The sequence below is a fragment of the Hibiscus syriacus genome, unplaced genomic scaffold (assembly GCF_006381635.1).
Source record: "Hibiscus syriacus cultivar Baekdansim isolate YM2019G1 unplaced genomic scaffold, ASM638163v2 tig00111192_pilon, whole genome shotgun sequence".
Lineage (NCBI taxonomy): Eukaryota > Viridiplantae > Streptophyta > Magnoliopsida > Malvales > Malvaceae > Hibiscus > Hibiscus syriacus.
The window spans coordinates 87789-103666 of NW_024063011.1; the positions used below are offsets into that span (position 1 = coordinate 87789).

A 15878-nucleotide genomic window follows, 5' to 3' on the forward strand; every position below is an offset into this window, starting at 1 on the left:
CCAAATATAAGCCTTGTTTAAGAACAAGGCAAATTGTGCTTGGAGAATCCAAAAAAACATAACAGTTCTAACATCCTCAAACAGAATTTTTCATAACACAAACACAATCCAAAAAAAAAAAATTCATAACCGATCAACGCAACACAATTCCTAGTCTCTGAATTTCAAACAAGAACTCGATACAGAAGAACACTTGAGCATATTTTTTCCCAAGAAATATGCAGGTCTTAATGCATTTATATGGCTCTCTCTCTCTCTCTATATATATATATATATGGAAAACTCGATATCTAACCGTGGCATCAATCATCAACCTCTGCTCTAATCTCTCTTTGCAGCTCCTCCTTGTAGTCTTCAAAAGCACCAGGGAAAGTGTTCACAGTCCCATTATCTACTACCCAAATTTGACTCTTCTCTTCATCCTCGCAGACACGTGATATGAGCCTCGAGTCATGACTTACCAGGACCACTCCGCCAGTAAACTCATCTAGTGCATCAGCCAGAGCATCTATACTTTGCATGTCCAAATGATTTGTGGGCTCATCCAATAGCAATATGTGAGGTTTTGACATGGAAATTGAAGTAAAGACAACTCGAGCTTTCTGTCCTCCAGATAATTTTGCAATTGGAGTGAGGTGATTATGGCTAGGAAGTCCAAATTTCCCGAGTTTTGCGCGAACGGCCTCCTGCTTGCTAAGTCCTTCTTGATCTGGATGAAGACGAAGAAGATACTGCACCGGGGTCTCCCCCATAGTTAGTAGATCGACAAAATGTTGTGAATACCTCCCAATCCTCAATTTTTGACTCCTTCGTACTTCACCCTCTGTTGGAACTAGATCACCAGCAATAAGGTTCAAAAGAGTAGATTTACCAGCTCCATTAGGCCCAACAATGGCAACCCGAGTCCCCATATCAATACCCAAATCAACATCTGAGAGCCTGAAATCCTCTCGGTTTGGATAACTGAAACTTACATTTATTATTTGTAGAAGAGGTGGAGTTAGTTCAGTAGGCTCAGGGAAGTGGAACTCCACACTGTAATCTCTCCACTTCTTTGGAGCCTCAACTGGAGCTTCATCCTCATCAATCTTGCCCTTTCCCTTGTTCTTTGCTGCTTCTTTTGCAGCTGCAAACTTGGCTCGATCTTTTACCTTCTCCTGCTGAACTCGATTCCCAGATCTTTTTGCAGCTTTTACCTGCTTTTCATAAATTTCAAACTTCTTATTCATCTCTTTACGACGCTGTTCATACCCTGATTCGAAGTCATCAAAATTTCCACGGTAAAACTGGAGCTTGAGATCATGGAGATGAATAATTTCAGTGCAAACGGTATTAAGAAAATCTCGATCATGAGAAACAACCACCAATGTTTTCTTCCAGCGGTATAAATATTCCTCCAACCAAAGAACAGCTCTAAGGTCAAGGTGGTTAGTTGGTTCATCCAATAAGAGAAGCGTTGGCTGCACAAAAAGAGCCCTAGCTAGAGATATTCTCATCCTCCAGCCACCACTAAATGATCGAGTAGGACGAACTTGCATTTCTTTGGTGAAACCCAATCCAGCAAGAATCTTTGATGCCTGAGCTTCAGCAGCATCTGAACCCAAAATCTGCAGCTTATCATACAGCTCTGCAAGCCTTTCTCCTGCATCATCCCCATTTAGATTGCTGTCATCCTCTCCTCCAGGAGCAGAAGACGCATTTTGTAAGGCTGCAACTTCTTCTCGAACCCTAAGTAGCTCTTCATTTGCAGAAACAACTGCCTGAAGGGCAGTTCTATCATCACCAACCACCTCCTGTTCAACCAAAAGCACATCAATATTTTTTGGAACTGGAATTTTCCTCCAAGCAAGAAGCTTTAGCAAGGTAGATTTTCCCATCCCATTCGGTCCAACTAAACCGTATCTTCTACCGTGTGATATCTTAACTGAGGCATTCTTTAGAAGCTCTTTCCCACGAGCTGAAACAGAGAAATTGTCTATGGTTATGTCTTTGACATTAGCATCTGCTTCATCGTCACCGTCAAGGACAGAAGCCCGACTTCCAATAACCACCGTGAAGGCATCGTGATCATCTCTAAGGGCCTCCTGTTTAGCGTGCTCAGCAGCTTGGGCAGCAAGCATTTCCTTCTTTTCACGCTTCTTCTGTTCCTTTTCACTTACAGAGGTATCAAGTGGCCTGAAGTCCTGCCTCTGGTGTCTATTAGACTGATTTTGCTCTTCCTCAGAAGCATATTCCTCCTCCTCCTCGTCAGACGGTGGGAGATCAATCCCATCAGTATAAGATGAAACCTTTGGGCCCTTTGCCTTGAGTTTTGCAGAGGTAGAACTAAAAGAGGGGACCGCCTTCTTTGGTTTATCAGGTTTCTGGTCCATGCTGGCAAGCATAGCCGAAACAGAGAGCTTCTCTTTTTTCACATCTTTGCTACTTCCCTTAACTTTTGCAGTAGCACCACTGTCCTCCTGTTTTTTCTTGCCCATTGCAACAATTGCCCTGCTCAGATCAACATGAATCAAAAAAGAAAAGATCAAATAATCTCAAACTGAAGTCTATAATTGTTTTTATGCCTTTTACTATTTTCCTTTTGGTTCCTCAAAAGTTGGAAGAAAAAAAAGCTATTAATACAAAGTGGAATGATATTTTATTAAAGAAGTATATAAATCTAGCACCATTGACTAATCTATGCTTATTGGACTACTTTACCCTTTCTTTCTATCTCACTGCTAATTTTAAAGAAGAAAAAAACTATGGATTTGCCATTCAAACGCTATAATATTAACATTTTTTCTTGCTTTTGAGTTGCTTATAAGTTAAAAGGAATCTTCTTATTTGATTCTAACAGGTCGACTAAAAAATTCCTCAAACCCAGAAGCCTATAAGTAATATACCTAGCGGTATTCTTAAATTCCAATTAGCATCAACAAGTGCAAAGTCTCCAAATTAGCTTCTTTGTACAATATTTGAACATGAAATTCCGCAATCAGAATACATAAATCTGCATGCTAGCTTACTGCAATCACATACAACACTTGAAAATTAAATAATAATAATAATAAGTAGGTTTATCTAAAATCATGCTCTGCTTTAGTTCATAGCTATCCGAATCAATCCAATATTGAAAGTATAAACAAGAATCAAGTAAAGGCGTCTCAAGTTTTTTTTTCTTCTTGTCAGCCAAACAACATAGGTTCAAAGATCAGATACCCTAAATTTATCAAATTAACAATTCAGAAAATAAAAATAAATAAAAGAAGCAATTGAATAAATCTAATCAGAAATTCAAATTTTAGATCATCGAAATAAAAAACCAAACAAACGCAAATCTCCAGAAAAAATAAAGCAGCGGCGTTTGTAGCAACGCACCTATTAGCTGAACTGAAGGAGCAAAACAGAAAAAGAGAAAGCCGAAGTGAATCTTCAATATCTGAAGAGAGAATAAGAACAAAACCAAATATTGAAGTAAAGGGATCTTGAAAACTAAGAACACGAGAACAGTGAGAAAAGGATTTATATTTCCTCGAAATTGTTCTCACCGATAGCTCGAAGGGGGAAATGGAGTGGCGGCTAGAGGTGGGATACGGCTATCCGCCCGTTTAGCCAACAGGTTTTTGGCGGTGCGGGCTTACGTAGCGGGTTAAAACGGTTTTGAATTCTAAGGCTCGTGGCCCGTTCATTTAATTCGCGGGTTAAACGGGTTTACACGCGACCCGTTAAATAAAAATAATTTTAAATGCTTTAAATAAAATAAAAAATAATATTTTAACTTACTACACCTTTAAAAATGATTCAATAACTTGAAAAGGAAGATAACACCGTCAAAATAATAAATAATATTTAAATTTTATTTTAAATAATTGGAAATGATTATAAAATAATATTTTTTTTAATTTTTTAATCATTAATATATATATATAACGATATAATTACTTAAACTTAAATTAAAAAAACAATATTCATTTATATCACCAAATTGAAAAACAAATAAAACAATAACCACATTATACTTTTATAAAACACGATTATTCAAGGCTATAATATGATGAAGACACGGAAGTGTCTGCAAGGAGAAATTCAAATAGAAAAATTTAATAAAGTCAAACATTATACAAATCTAACAATTTTTCTTTTGTAAAATCCTTTAAAAGTTGAAAAGTATGTTTTCAATTTTTCTTTTACTTTTCTTTCTTATTTTTAATCCAAATATTATGTATAATGTGATATCTTATTAGAATATTACGTGACTTTTTATAATTAAAAAACGAAATGAATAACATACTTCATGAAAAAAAAAAATCAAAATTAAATTAAAAAAATCTTTAAATACCAAAGTGATAATGATGTAAATTTTATAAGACTAAAATGCTATATAAATCTTTTAATTTTTATTTTTTAAAATGAAGAATAATTTGATACATTGTAAATGAAAAAAATATCAAACAATGGTAGAATTATGACAAATGCCCTAATAAATTTAAGAACTATAATGATTATAAGTAACATCATATTTATAGGTAATTTATTTTCTTTTTTTTTATAAAATTCTTTAAGTTTATTTTATCTAAAATTTATAAATTTTAAATTAAGCTGGCTATTGCGGGCTTCGCGTGCTACCCGCGGTTATACCCATTAAACTCACGGGTTTAACGGTCCGGGCTAAAAAGCCCGCAATTTAAACGAGCTTCAGTTTTTGATGTCCAAAACCCGATTAAACTGGTAACCCGCGGGCCTTAGCCCATATACCCAGCTCTGGTGGCGACGACTAGGGCTGTAAATGAGACGAGACAGATCGCGAGCTATTCGAGATCAACTTGATCAAGGCTCGATAAATACTCGGATCGAATAGACTCGACTCGAGCTCGACTCGAGTTCTTAACGAGCTGAAATGAGCTACTCGATATTCGACTCGAAAAGCTCGTGAACAGCTCGAAAATATAATATATTAAGATTTTATTTAAAAAAATAAATTAATAATAATATTAATATTTATGTATTGATTTTTTTCTAAAAATATAGTAAGATTTCATGTATTTAATGTTCATGTTCGAATTTGAGTTTGAGACTTCAAATCGAGTTAAGTTTAAGAATTTTTTTTTCATTTCGAGCCTTTTCGAGCTACTCACGAGCTTTAGTTCAGGATTTCGAGTTCGAGTCAAGTTTGAAAATTTTAAGTTCGCGAGTTTTCGAGTCGAGCTCCATTTCAGAGTTTTCGAGTCGAGTCGAGCTCAACAATACTCAAGCTCGACTCGACTCGTTTACACCCCTAGCGACGACCACCTTCAGATTTATTTCGCTGAACGTTATTTTATTAGTACTTTTTTCTTACAATCGTAAAATTAAGTATAATTTATACCCTTTTTTTTAATACCTTTAGCTATTAAAGTTTCGGTTTTATAACAATTTTAATTTATGATATAACGTTATAAAAAAAACTTATAATATAACCATTAAACTTTAATTTTGAGATCAATCAAAATATTAAGATATCAGATTTAAAATCACATATTAATATAACAGTTTTTACTAGAATTCGATTATAGTTCAATTTAATTTAAAAATTAATTAAAATATAAAATTAAGAAATAAAAATTTATTTTGATTGAAAGTAACATATTTACTTCTATGTTGATTAAAAGTAAAAAATATAATTTAAATACATTTCTATTAAATATATTATTTTGTAACCAAGTAATTACTCTTATGAATGGATACTGGAGATTGAGTTTGAAAATTTATTTTTGAAAATTCTCTTATATCCTACTATTTTCGATATTAGTGAAAATTTTCTTCTTCTACCTATGATTTTTCCCAAAATAATTTTTCGCATAAAACTTCAATGTCTATATTATTGTGCAATCATTTTATACGAATTTTTATCGATCTTAAGTGAATTTTATAGAAAATCAATCATATACAACAAAAAAAAATGAAATGTCAATGTTTTGATACCAATCTCACTACAAATGGTCATCGAGTATGAGATGTATGATGAGTTTGTTAATGTTAATACAGGAGGTTCAAGTTGGTAGAGATGACATCTTTAACGGGCAAACATCCATCAGTGATTTGAACCACAAGACATGCTCTCAACTATGGTGTTTAACCCCGTATATAGAGGTCCCATTAAGTATACTAATGAGACATAAGTTGTTTCAACCTACCACCCTACGAACTTACATCTCACATATATCACATTAACATAAACGCAAGGAACGTACCAAAATTTCTCAAATTATCTCATTCAAGATTCGAGCAATTCAATTCATTTGTCGACCCTGGTGACGATCTGTGAAGACAATCTCAATGGGAACGCATACAAGGATCATATGCACAATAAGGAATCCAACGTTTTAGAACAAAGGATCGACATTTCCTCTTACCCTAATTCACTCAATTGCAGGGGCCAGCCTTGCTCTGCTTTTACTTGATATGGTGCAATATTATTGGTTTCATTTTGTTCTTGACGATGAGTAAATTATCACATTCTATCTAGAGGGTGAGGGTAACGCCGTGGGTGAACCAGACGGTGACCAGGAATAGATAAGCAACCCCAACACTAGGATGATTGCTCCTGCTACGAAACCAGTTGGAAGCGATGACGCTACACCGAGATACGGCAGCGGCAACGTGAACACGTAGACTGAAATAGGCACTGCAATTAGATGAACGGAAAGCGGATTATTATAAACTCAATTGTGTTTTCCAGGGTGTGCATATGTTTGTGTGTGCATGCATGTTAAGTACAGCTTTCGATGAAATTAATTACTTGAACTGGATGTTGAAAAGGATACAAAGACATACCCGAAAAAGTTGACGCAAGTGAAGAAACCACACCGGAAGAGATCTTGAGAAGATGCAGCAATGATATGTTGAAACCCATGTTGACAATAACAAAGAGCAAGGGAAGTAGCGGTGCACCATCACATCCTACGGCCAACGGAATTTCAGTGAAACTTGTCAAAGTCAAGAGGTTTCTATAATTCACTCTTATATTTTTATGAGAATTATACAATTAAACATACAAACAACTGCCTTAACTTAGGACTGCTAAACTAGATAAGTGACTGATTTTAGGAATAAATATAATTTCTTAAAGTTAGGGATCCTAACTAATAAAATGCATCCACAAATATCCTACCATATTACATAATCTACTTAATTTAGGGATCTAATTTGTGACACTCCCATCAAACTGGGGCATGGATGTCTTCTATCCTGAGTTTGCCTGTCAACTTCTAAAAATACTTACCAGGTAGTCCCTTGGTAAGTATATCTACAACTTGATCTCCAGTGATCACAACGGGAGTACAAATCAGGTCACTGTCAAGTTTCTCTTTCATCAAATGCCTATCCACTTCAACATGTTTTGTTCTATCACGTTGAATTGGATTATGAGCAATATTAATTGCTGACTTGTTATCACAGTATAACTTCATTGGTCCATTTCATTTGACCTTCAAATCCTCTAAAATAATCTTCTGCCATAATAACTCACAAATTCCCAGAGTCATAGCTCGAAATTCAGCTTCTGCACTGAATCTAGCCACAACATTATGTTTTTTGCTCCTCTAAGTAACTAAGTTCCCTCCAAAGAAAGTGCAATACCCTGAGGTCGACCTTCTATCAACTATGAACCCTACATAATCTGTATTAGTGCATGTTTTCAGTGTCAAATTTCCTCCTCTTTTAAACATAATTCTTTTGCCCGGTCTACCCTTCAAGTATCGCAGAATTTAAGTCACAACCCTTAGACGTGATTCTTTAGGACTATGCATGAACTGACTCACAACTCCAACAACATATGCTATGTCTGGTCTGGTGTGAGACAAATAAATAAGTCTTCCCACAAGTCTTTGAAATGAACTTTTATCAAGTGCCTAAATCTCTAAGCTTGTGATTGACTTCTATTGGAGTTTCTGCTGGTTTACACCTTAGTTTTTCAGTCTCCTTCAATAAATCCAGAGTATACTTTTGTTGAGATATAAAAAATCTCTTGCTGTGAGTGTGCCATTTCAATACCAAGGAAGTATTTTAATCTTCCAAGTTCCTTCACTTCAAACTCCTTTATAAGACACTTCTTTAGACTGCCAATTCCTTCAAAATCATTTCATGTAACAATCATGTTATCTACATATACCAAAAGTGCAATCACTCCTCCTGAAGAAGAGTGTTTCACAAACAGAGTGTGGTCACCTTGGCTCTGTTTAAAACCTTGACTCAACATCACTTTAGTGAACCTCCCAAACCAAGCTCTTGGGGACTGTTTTAGTCCATATAAGATCTTATTCAAGACCACCTAGCCCCAATTATGTTAGAAATAGTAGAAGGCCCTCAAACATCACTGTAAATAAGAGTAAAAGGATTGGTAGTCTTTTTATTGCTTGCTGGGAAAGAAGAACATTTATGTTTTGCAAGTTCACATACTTCACAATGAAATTCTTCAAATTTTAAGGATTTAAACAAAGAGAAAAACATAATCTTTAAAACTTTAAAAGGTGGGTGACCAAGGCGAAAATGTAGCCAGATTTGGTCTTTATTGGCTGTAGATTCTGATAAGAGAGATAATGGTTGGGTATTCACGACTCTATCTGGTCCACTAGAGTCATAGCCCGGTTTATATGTTTTGCAAGTTACTAATTGAATTAAGGTGACTTCCCTCACTCATAGTACCTCCTTGAAAAGTTTCAGTACTGCTAGAATCAGTAGCCACTTCACCTATATTTTTGTTGGATAGATACCTCACACTCTAAAGGGAAGACAAGGGTTAAGTGGTGCGGCTAAACAGAGATAACATGACCCAAAAATGGAGAGCCTATAGCTCTGATACCATGTCAAAATCAAGAGGTTTATGTAATTCACTTTTATATTTTCATGTAGGAGAATTACATAATTAAATATACAAACTACTGCTTTAACTTAGGAAACTGTTAAATTAGGCAAGTGACTAATTTTAGGAATAAATATAATTCCTTAAAGTTAGAGATCCTAACTAATAAAATACATCCACAAATCATAATTTACTTAATTTAGGGATTTAATTTCTGACAAAACTAAATCAATTACTTGCTCCATTCGAGACACGATTCAGTCACAGCATAGAGCAGTTATGTAAAAACAGAATGGTTAATCTCAATAGCAAGCCAACTCTATACGTAACAACTGACAAATAGAACTTCCATTCTTTCATAATGTATTTGAGCTCATCGGTGCAATCCAGGTCCTCTACTATTGCAAGAATCTAGTAAAATTTTATAAAAGTGTCTTAATTATGGCTTACCACTGGATAAAGTGCCACCTATGTTCAAGAAGCAAGCTGCACCATCTTTAAGATAGTTTGGAAGCTGGCTAAATGGGATGCCCCAAAGTTTTGATAAAAAGGGTAGAAGTAGGAAAATGAACAGTGCCTGCACTAAACAGAGTATATCACATCAACATACAAGAAAGATGCCATCATAGAAAAAGAATATTAAAGAGGAGATTGCGAATAAAAATTGCACATAACCTAAAACTATACGGTACACGGTACTTACTTGAAATGCAGATCCATAGGAATTTACAACAAATAGATCTACTGAACCACACTGCAACAAATATGACAAAATGATCTTTAATGCAATGAAGAAACTCACATAAATATCTCTCAACTTCCTATGCTCAATTTGACCAACGAGATATAAGAAACTTTCCAACAGTAAACATCGTACCTTTAATCGCTTTGCAGCATCCAAAAAGATTACTTCCTGCAAATGATTAAAATACCACCTTTTAGATGAATGCTTTATACTAGAACTTGGTTATGACTAGTTAGATGACAATAAGAAAGTCAAAAACCTTCAAAACAGTATCAGCTGCTTGCAATAAAAACGAAAATATCATCAATAAACTCCAAAATATGCTAGCCTCCTTCAATGAATAACCACTGCTGGACCCACTGCAGATGTAAACACGGGCGAAAAACCAAATTCTCAAATTACACATTATAAAAAGGTAGCTCCGTTGTCTCAAATCACCATGACTGAAACTGATAAAATTATTTCTGTATCATTTGAATTAAATCTAAATTATGCTGAAACTGCAATATAGCTTTGCCTTCAACATTATAGATTTGTATGGAAGATAACAGTGAAAATACGAAGTAGTTGAGATTCTAAAAGAAATACTATTGACAAGTTCATCTGGCCTGAACGGAGGAAGTAAGCAATCAACACTCACAATACCAGGAGAAAGTCATTTACAAAGCTGTAATGGTTGGACTGCAAGGTAAAACAGAGACATGCTACTTGCAAGGTGGCCATACAAGAAGATGATGGGGATGTTCATATATCTCAGTTTTCACTTTTAAAATGGTTTTATTATTCTATTATAATCATCTTACAGGAGCTTTGAAGGCTGAAGCTTTTATACAAATCTCTCACAATGCAGCTAGACCAGGAAGAGCATGCTACTTTTAATGAGATTTACTGTTATAAAAAAAACTAGAAACAGCAATATGATAGGTTAAGTTTCGAGAACTTTGTCAGATTTTATCTGCTAGTTTTTGGCCCTCACTCGGTTTCAAAGCCCTCTATAAACCAGGCCGTTCGGAAGTTATCTAGAAGATGCACCACCAAAATTAATAAATCTAGCAACAGAAGATTAAAACTCAAAACAGTCATAGGTTACCTTGCTACGGTTATGACTACACCAACAGCTACAAGAAAGCATCCAAGTAGTTGATTTACTCTATATCTCCTCCCAAGAAAGATCATGGACAGGAAAATTTGCCACACAAGAGATGTCTGTTGAAGATATAGACCAAAGTAGCTAGTCAGAGCTTATACATAAGAAAGGTTGCTGTCACAATCTCTAATAAGCTTGATAATAACCACCAAAAAAATAAGAAACTTATCAAATAATTATAATTACATCAAGTATTGTTTCAGATGAATATAAAATGTAAATATGCTTTGTTTTGAAAGCATTTCCGGCCAATAACTTTGGACATGTATTGAATTGTGTGATAGTTGAAGCTCATCCAGTTATATTCTTTAACAAACCCTTACATAAGTTTTGGAGCTCAAAAAACCATTACAATACAACCCAAATAGAAAGGGCAATCTGCAGAATCATTCCACTTTTTTGGTTGTATATATCAGCCTTCAAATAAAGAAATTTTGGCGACACCAGTAAACAATGAAAAAGAAAATGGAAAAAAATGGCCTAACACAGACACTATGACAGTTATATTTAACATCAAACAATAGCAATAAATGTTTCTTGCCTGAGATAAAATTGGAATAGAAGCCCCAGATAGAATTGCTGAACAAAGATTGAGAAAAATGTATTAGAAATAATATAATAATAACAAAAAGTTCAAAATAATACTCTTCCATTTCCTCCAATAAATTCATGTTTAATTCAACACAAATTGAGAAGATAATAAATAGAGGGACATACTTTCATACAGGGTGACAAAAACCTGAGAGCCACTGAACTAAAGGCATTTCACAAAAATGTGAATACTCGATGAAGAACTGAAACTTACAGACTAGCAGGAAATAGAAACATTTATACAATATTAAGAAATCAGCATGGAGTAACTAGAATTTTCTGAAAACTCTAATAATTTCTAAAACCTACATTAGTAAACAACCGTCAAGAGGCAAAAAGATCCCAATGGGAAAGAGACCTAATAAAAAATAGAAATAAAATAAAATAGATGACCCTCCCTTAGTGAAATCATTTTGTACAGAGGCATACTTTAGAATCACGACACAAAGATGTCCTAGAAATATCAGTGTGTGAAAGGAGAAAACATTCAAAGACATCCGAGTATGAGCTAACCTCCAGCTGCCATTCCAGTCGCAGCGGCAAGAGCCTCCAAAAGGCCAACACCAAGCAATGGAGCTTTTGGCACGGAAAGCATCTCGTCTGTAACTATACCAGCATGATACCGGAAATACAATATAGAAAAGTATACAAGTACATACCTGGAAAAGATGAAATCAAGTGTGAGACAGTGAGAGAGGTATTTCTCTTTAATCAATCCGTTAACATTGTCAATTATCAAGGGTTTAAGGTTTTAACAACAACTTCAAAATTTTAAGAGTCAATCTGTAACAATCATCAAACTATAAGGCTTTTCATATAATTTACTTGAACCATTTTCTAGAATGGAAACCAAAGAGTGATCTTGCACGACCTTTTTTCGATTCTCTCCTCACTATTTGTTTTTGACTAATTATTATTCCATCTATCATCTATGGATTTTGTTCCATTTGATCACCACTTGTAAATATCAAAATGACCTAATCATTTCCTTGTAAATTCTATTTTGTTCCTCTCAATTTATGGATTTTTTTATCCGATCAACTTCAATATTTACACAAAATAAGAAGACTAAGAATAAGAAAACTTGAAGAAAGCACAAAAGATGCCACAAAAAGCATATCTAACACTCATATTCTAAAATAATATTCTTAAAAAATCAGAGGTTGTCTTTCGAAATTCGCATATAAATATAAATCATATTAGTTTCACAAGATCTTTCCAAGCTTTGACAACCAGCTAAAAGTAGTAAGAGTCCCTCTAACATCTCCTTATGAACAAACCAAAGCCGTGCACAAGCGGGTCAATCATGCAATCCTTTATCGCCCCACACATAATATATATTCCAAAGCTAAACTCATCATTGCTCTTAAAAAGAATATTCCCTGATCAATTTAAATGGTTATAATTAAAAGGCAACATCTCAATGATTTACCAAGAGAGTCATTTAAGTCACTAATGATGTAACTGAAAAAGCATCCTAGATTATATAATTTCACAATATGCCTTGGGCATTTAGTGAATATAAAAGAAGAAAATTTCATAACACAACTTGGTAAAGTGGCTCAAGTAGTATTCTTTTATCCAACCAAAAACTTCACACTAAGATGTTTAATCATGATTAATAATTTAATCTACGATTTTCTATTCAATTTTCATAATGATGCAAGTCTCATTTTCTCACATATATCTAAAATATCAAATATTATACTAAGACTATGATAAATCATTGAAAGTTTTTAACATGTAATAATTCAACTGTGTTTCACAATCATATTAATTGTTTACTTATAGAAAATCTTGAAAAAAAAAAGTGAATACTAAAATAGGAAGGCATATAGCCACTTATGACTTATCAATTAATTTGAGGAAGTTAAGTTATTTTTAAAAATATACATTTAACTTTTTAAAAATATTATATTCAACTTTTAACTAAAACCATCCAAAAATGATATAATATATTATATTAACAAAAATTAAAATTAAGAAATCAATTTAAAAATTTTACTTTTATTAAATAAAATATTTATATTCTATACTTATTTTTTTTTATTAATTTATCAAATAATTTTTAATATATAAATTCAATAATTATAAAACTTAAAAATATTAAAACTTAAATTTTCAAAAAAAAAATTGATTCTTTATCATATATCTTTTGATGGGACGGTGACTTTTTTACCAAAGCAAAACGTGGACTTTGAAGCGCAGATGAATCGGGAACATTGGTTTTGGACACGGCACGCTTTACCATATGACAATCCCATTAAAGCTTTTGGCCACCTCAAACCGAGCAGAAGCCAAAAGCAGCCTAGTTTTGGCTATAAAATATTCGTCATATCCTCAGCCATCTTTATTGAAAGGTTTCTTTTCCTAAGGCTGCTATATGAATAAAATAAATCACAACAACAATATTAATAATAAATCAAAACAACCTTCAAGTGCTAAAATACCCAACGTTTTTTCTTGTTTTGATAACTTGCTAAAACAGAGTTATTTTCAATGTGGCTTACAAATAGGAACTAAAAAACAGGTGAGACAGATCTTTTACATGCCACGAGAAAAAAAAAAGTTTTACGGCAGAACTACCCACGAGAAATGGGTAAAAATAAGTTCAGAAATTTATCACAATTGAAATGACTAAGAAATGTAGCTATAGGGCTAAGGAATTTAGAAAGAGGTAAATTTAAAGAAAAAGTTATAGATTATATAGATTACTAGTAATATTTTACATAATAATTTGTATAATTTTATGACATTTTATATGATTTAATTTAAATTTAACTTTTCCAAAAATTTCTTAGCGGAAAAAGCTCTGATAGTCGCACAGTAATACAACTTTAAAATGAGATAACAAACAAGTTTAAAAAATAAGTAAAAGCGATATTGAGTTGGTTTTATCGGTACCCGAATGTGGCGAGCTGAGCCAGAAAAAATGGGTAATGCTTGAGAGGTACCAAAGCCAGCTTATAAAGCACTCGATTCCCTACTCCCAACACCACCGTCACCCCCGCTGCAATCACCACCTCCACCTTCCGATTCCTCTCTATCTCCGTCGTCCGCTCTCCCACCCTTCGATCACCCAATGAATACGAGCACGCGCCTGGCCCTTGTCCCACTGCCGCCTTCTTCGCGCCATCTCCGCCCTCCGGTCTTCCTGTCGGCCCTACCGCCTCCACTAACCAATGCTTTCTCGACCTCAGAGAGATTCCTAGCGACCGGTATTTATTGTAAGGCAGCAGAGGGAAAGCAGGAATCTCGACCGTCGGATTAAACTTCCGATATTGAGCCGGAACGTCGGGTATCGTTGGACCGGCCGTTAAACGGCGAAAATACAAAGCCATGTCGACTGATTTTCAAGTAAAACTAGAAATCAAATGTGGAAAGAAATTATATTACTAGACGATAAAGAGTAATTTGGTGAGCTTTTGCAAGCTCTAGTTTATTGTTGCCGCCGATAGAGAGAGAGGAGATAAAGAGAGGGGGAAATGTTATGCAAAACCTTTATAGCGGCTATGGAAATGACAAATCATTGTCGGAATTAAAATTTTAGAATTAAACCAAACTAAAATAAATAATTTTTATATCAAAATAATTCAGAATTATTTTTGAATATCTTATATTAATTAAAGAAAATTAAAACTTGTTTATTTTGTTTAAGAATTAAGAAAATAATCAACTTGTATGCATGTTATAGTTGGACTGTATATATATATATATATATATATATATATATGAACTCTCTAGCTCCACTTGCTTTTATCTTATTAAATTATTTGCTTAATTAATCACTTATTTATTATAAAAAATAGTAATTATATAGATGGATTAGATCTAGCTTAAGCTTGATTTTCACTTTCTTGGAAAGACGTCAGCTCAATCTGAAAACAAAATCAATTAGGAATCGATATCTCAAATTCTTTACTCATTTATTTATTATTAAAATTAATTAATTTAAAATAAAATTAATTATGACAGAAATAAATATCTTTATTATTTAACGTCATCAAGAATTAAAATTAATTGGAAAACTTTTTACTCTTTTATTTTGGACGTTAAATTCTTTTTTAGTTTAATGCATATCCAGTAAATTTAAACAAAATCAATTAGGAATCGATTACTCAAGATAAACAATTAAAAGTCAAACTGATACAATTTAAATAATTTAAGGGCCAATTTTGTATTTATGCCTTAACATGGGGATATGAATAGGGATGGGCATGAGTCGGGTTTTTTGTCCACCCGACCCGACCCGAGAACAATGAGTCCTCCATCCGAGACCCGATCCGATCCGACCCGACCCGATATATAACTTAAAAACCCGACCGGATCCGAAATAATTAAAAAATATTTTTATTCAATAAAAATAATGACTTAATTGAAAAAAATAATATATAGAGGGCTATAATTATACTTATTCCTAAATATATAAGGTAAAATTAATTTTTTCGGGTCGGGTCGGATCGGATCGAGTATTTCTCACACTAAATCCAAACCCGACCCGACCCGAACTTGAATTTTTTTTAAAAAATCCGACCTAATCAGATAGAATCGGATCAGAACCCGTCAGATTCAGG

At 33.8% G+C, this 15878-nt stretch overlaps 2 protein-coding genes and 1 long non-coding RNA gene across 6 annotated transcripts in view; 1 reads left to right on the plus strand and 2 right to left on the minus strand.

Annotated features, from left to right (window-relative positions):
- Positions 1-95: 95 nt before the first annotated feature.
- On the minus strand, positions 96-3572 carry LOC120155472 (ABC transporter F family member 4-like). 2 transcript variants are annotated; one of them, XM_039167024.1, is made up of 3 exons: positions 3531-3572; positions 3361-3421; positions 96-2490 (listed from the first exon to the last, which is right to left on the minus strand). In XM_039167024.1, the coding sequence occupies exon 3, from the start codon at positions 2475-2477 to the stop codon at positions 303-305; it is 2175 nt and encodes a 724-aa protein (XP_039022955.1). In that variant the 5' UTR covers positions 2478-2490; positions 3361-3421; positions 3531-3572; the 3' UTR covers positions 96-302. The 2 variants fall into 2 exon arrangements, with proteins under 2 accessions (XP_039022955.1, XP_039022954.1); XM_039167023.1 differs by having other exon boundaries at positions 3361-3563.
- On the minus strand, positions 2062-14746 carry LOC120155474 (protein CLT1, chloroplastic-like). 3 transcript variants are annotated; one of them, XM_039167026.1, is made up of 11 exons: positions 14209-14746; positions 11818-11963; positions 11255-11292; positions 10657-10772; positions 9826-9925; positions 9699-9734; positions 9525-9575; positions 9274-9398; positions 6796-6926; positions 6460-6646; positions 2062-2071 (listed from the first exon to the last, which is right to left on the minus strand). In XM_039167026.1, exons 1-10 carry the CDS (start codon positions 14643-14645, stop codon positions 6480-6482), a joined length of 1347 nt encoding a protein of 448 aa, XP_039022957.1. In that variant the 5' UTR covers positions 14646-14746; the 3' UTR covers positions 2062-2071; positions 6460-6479. The 3 variants fall into 3 exon arrangements, with proteins under 3 accessions (XP_039022957.1, XP_039022956.1, XP_039022958.1); XM_039167025.1 differs by lacking the exon at positions 2062-2071 and having other exon boundaries at positions 5922-6646; XM_039167027.1 differs by lacking the exon at positions 2062-2071 and having other exon boundaries at positions 5922-6646; positions 6796-6921; positions 9272-9398.
- The window catches only part of LOC120155478, a 28051-nt gene continuing 23155 nt past the window's right edge, over positions 10983-15878 (plus strand). Inside the window, exon 1 of the long non-coding RNA XR_005518970.1 lies at positions 10983-11115. This is a non-coding gene — a long non-coding RNA (uncharacterized LOC120155478). The remainder of the gene's footprint in view (positions 11116-15878) is intronic.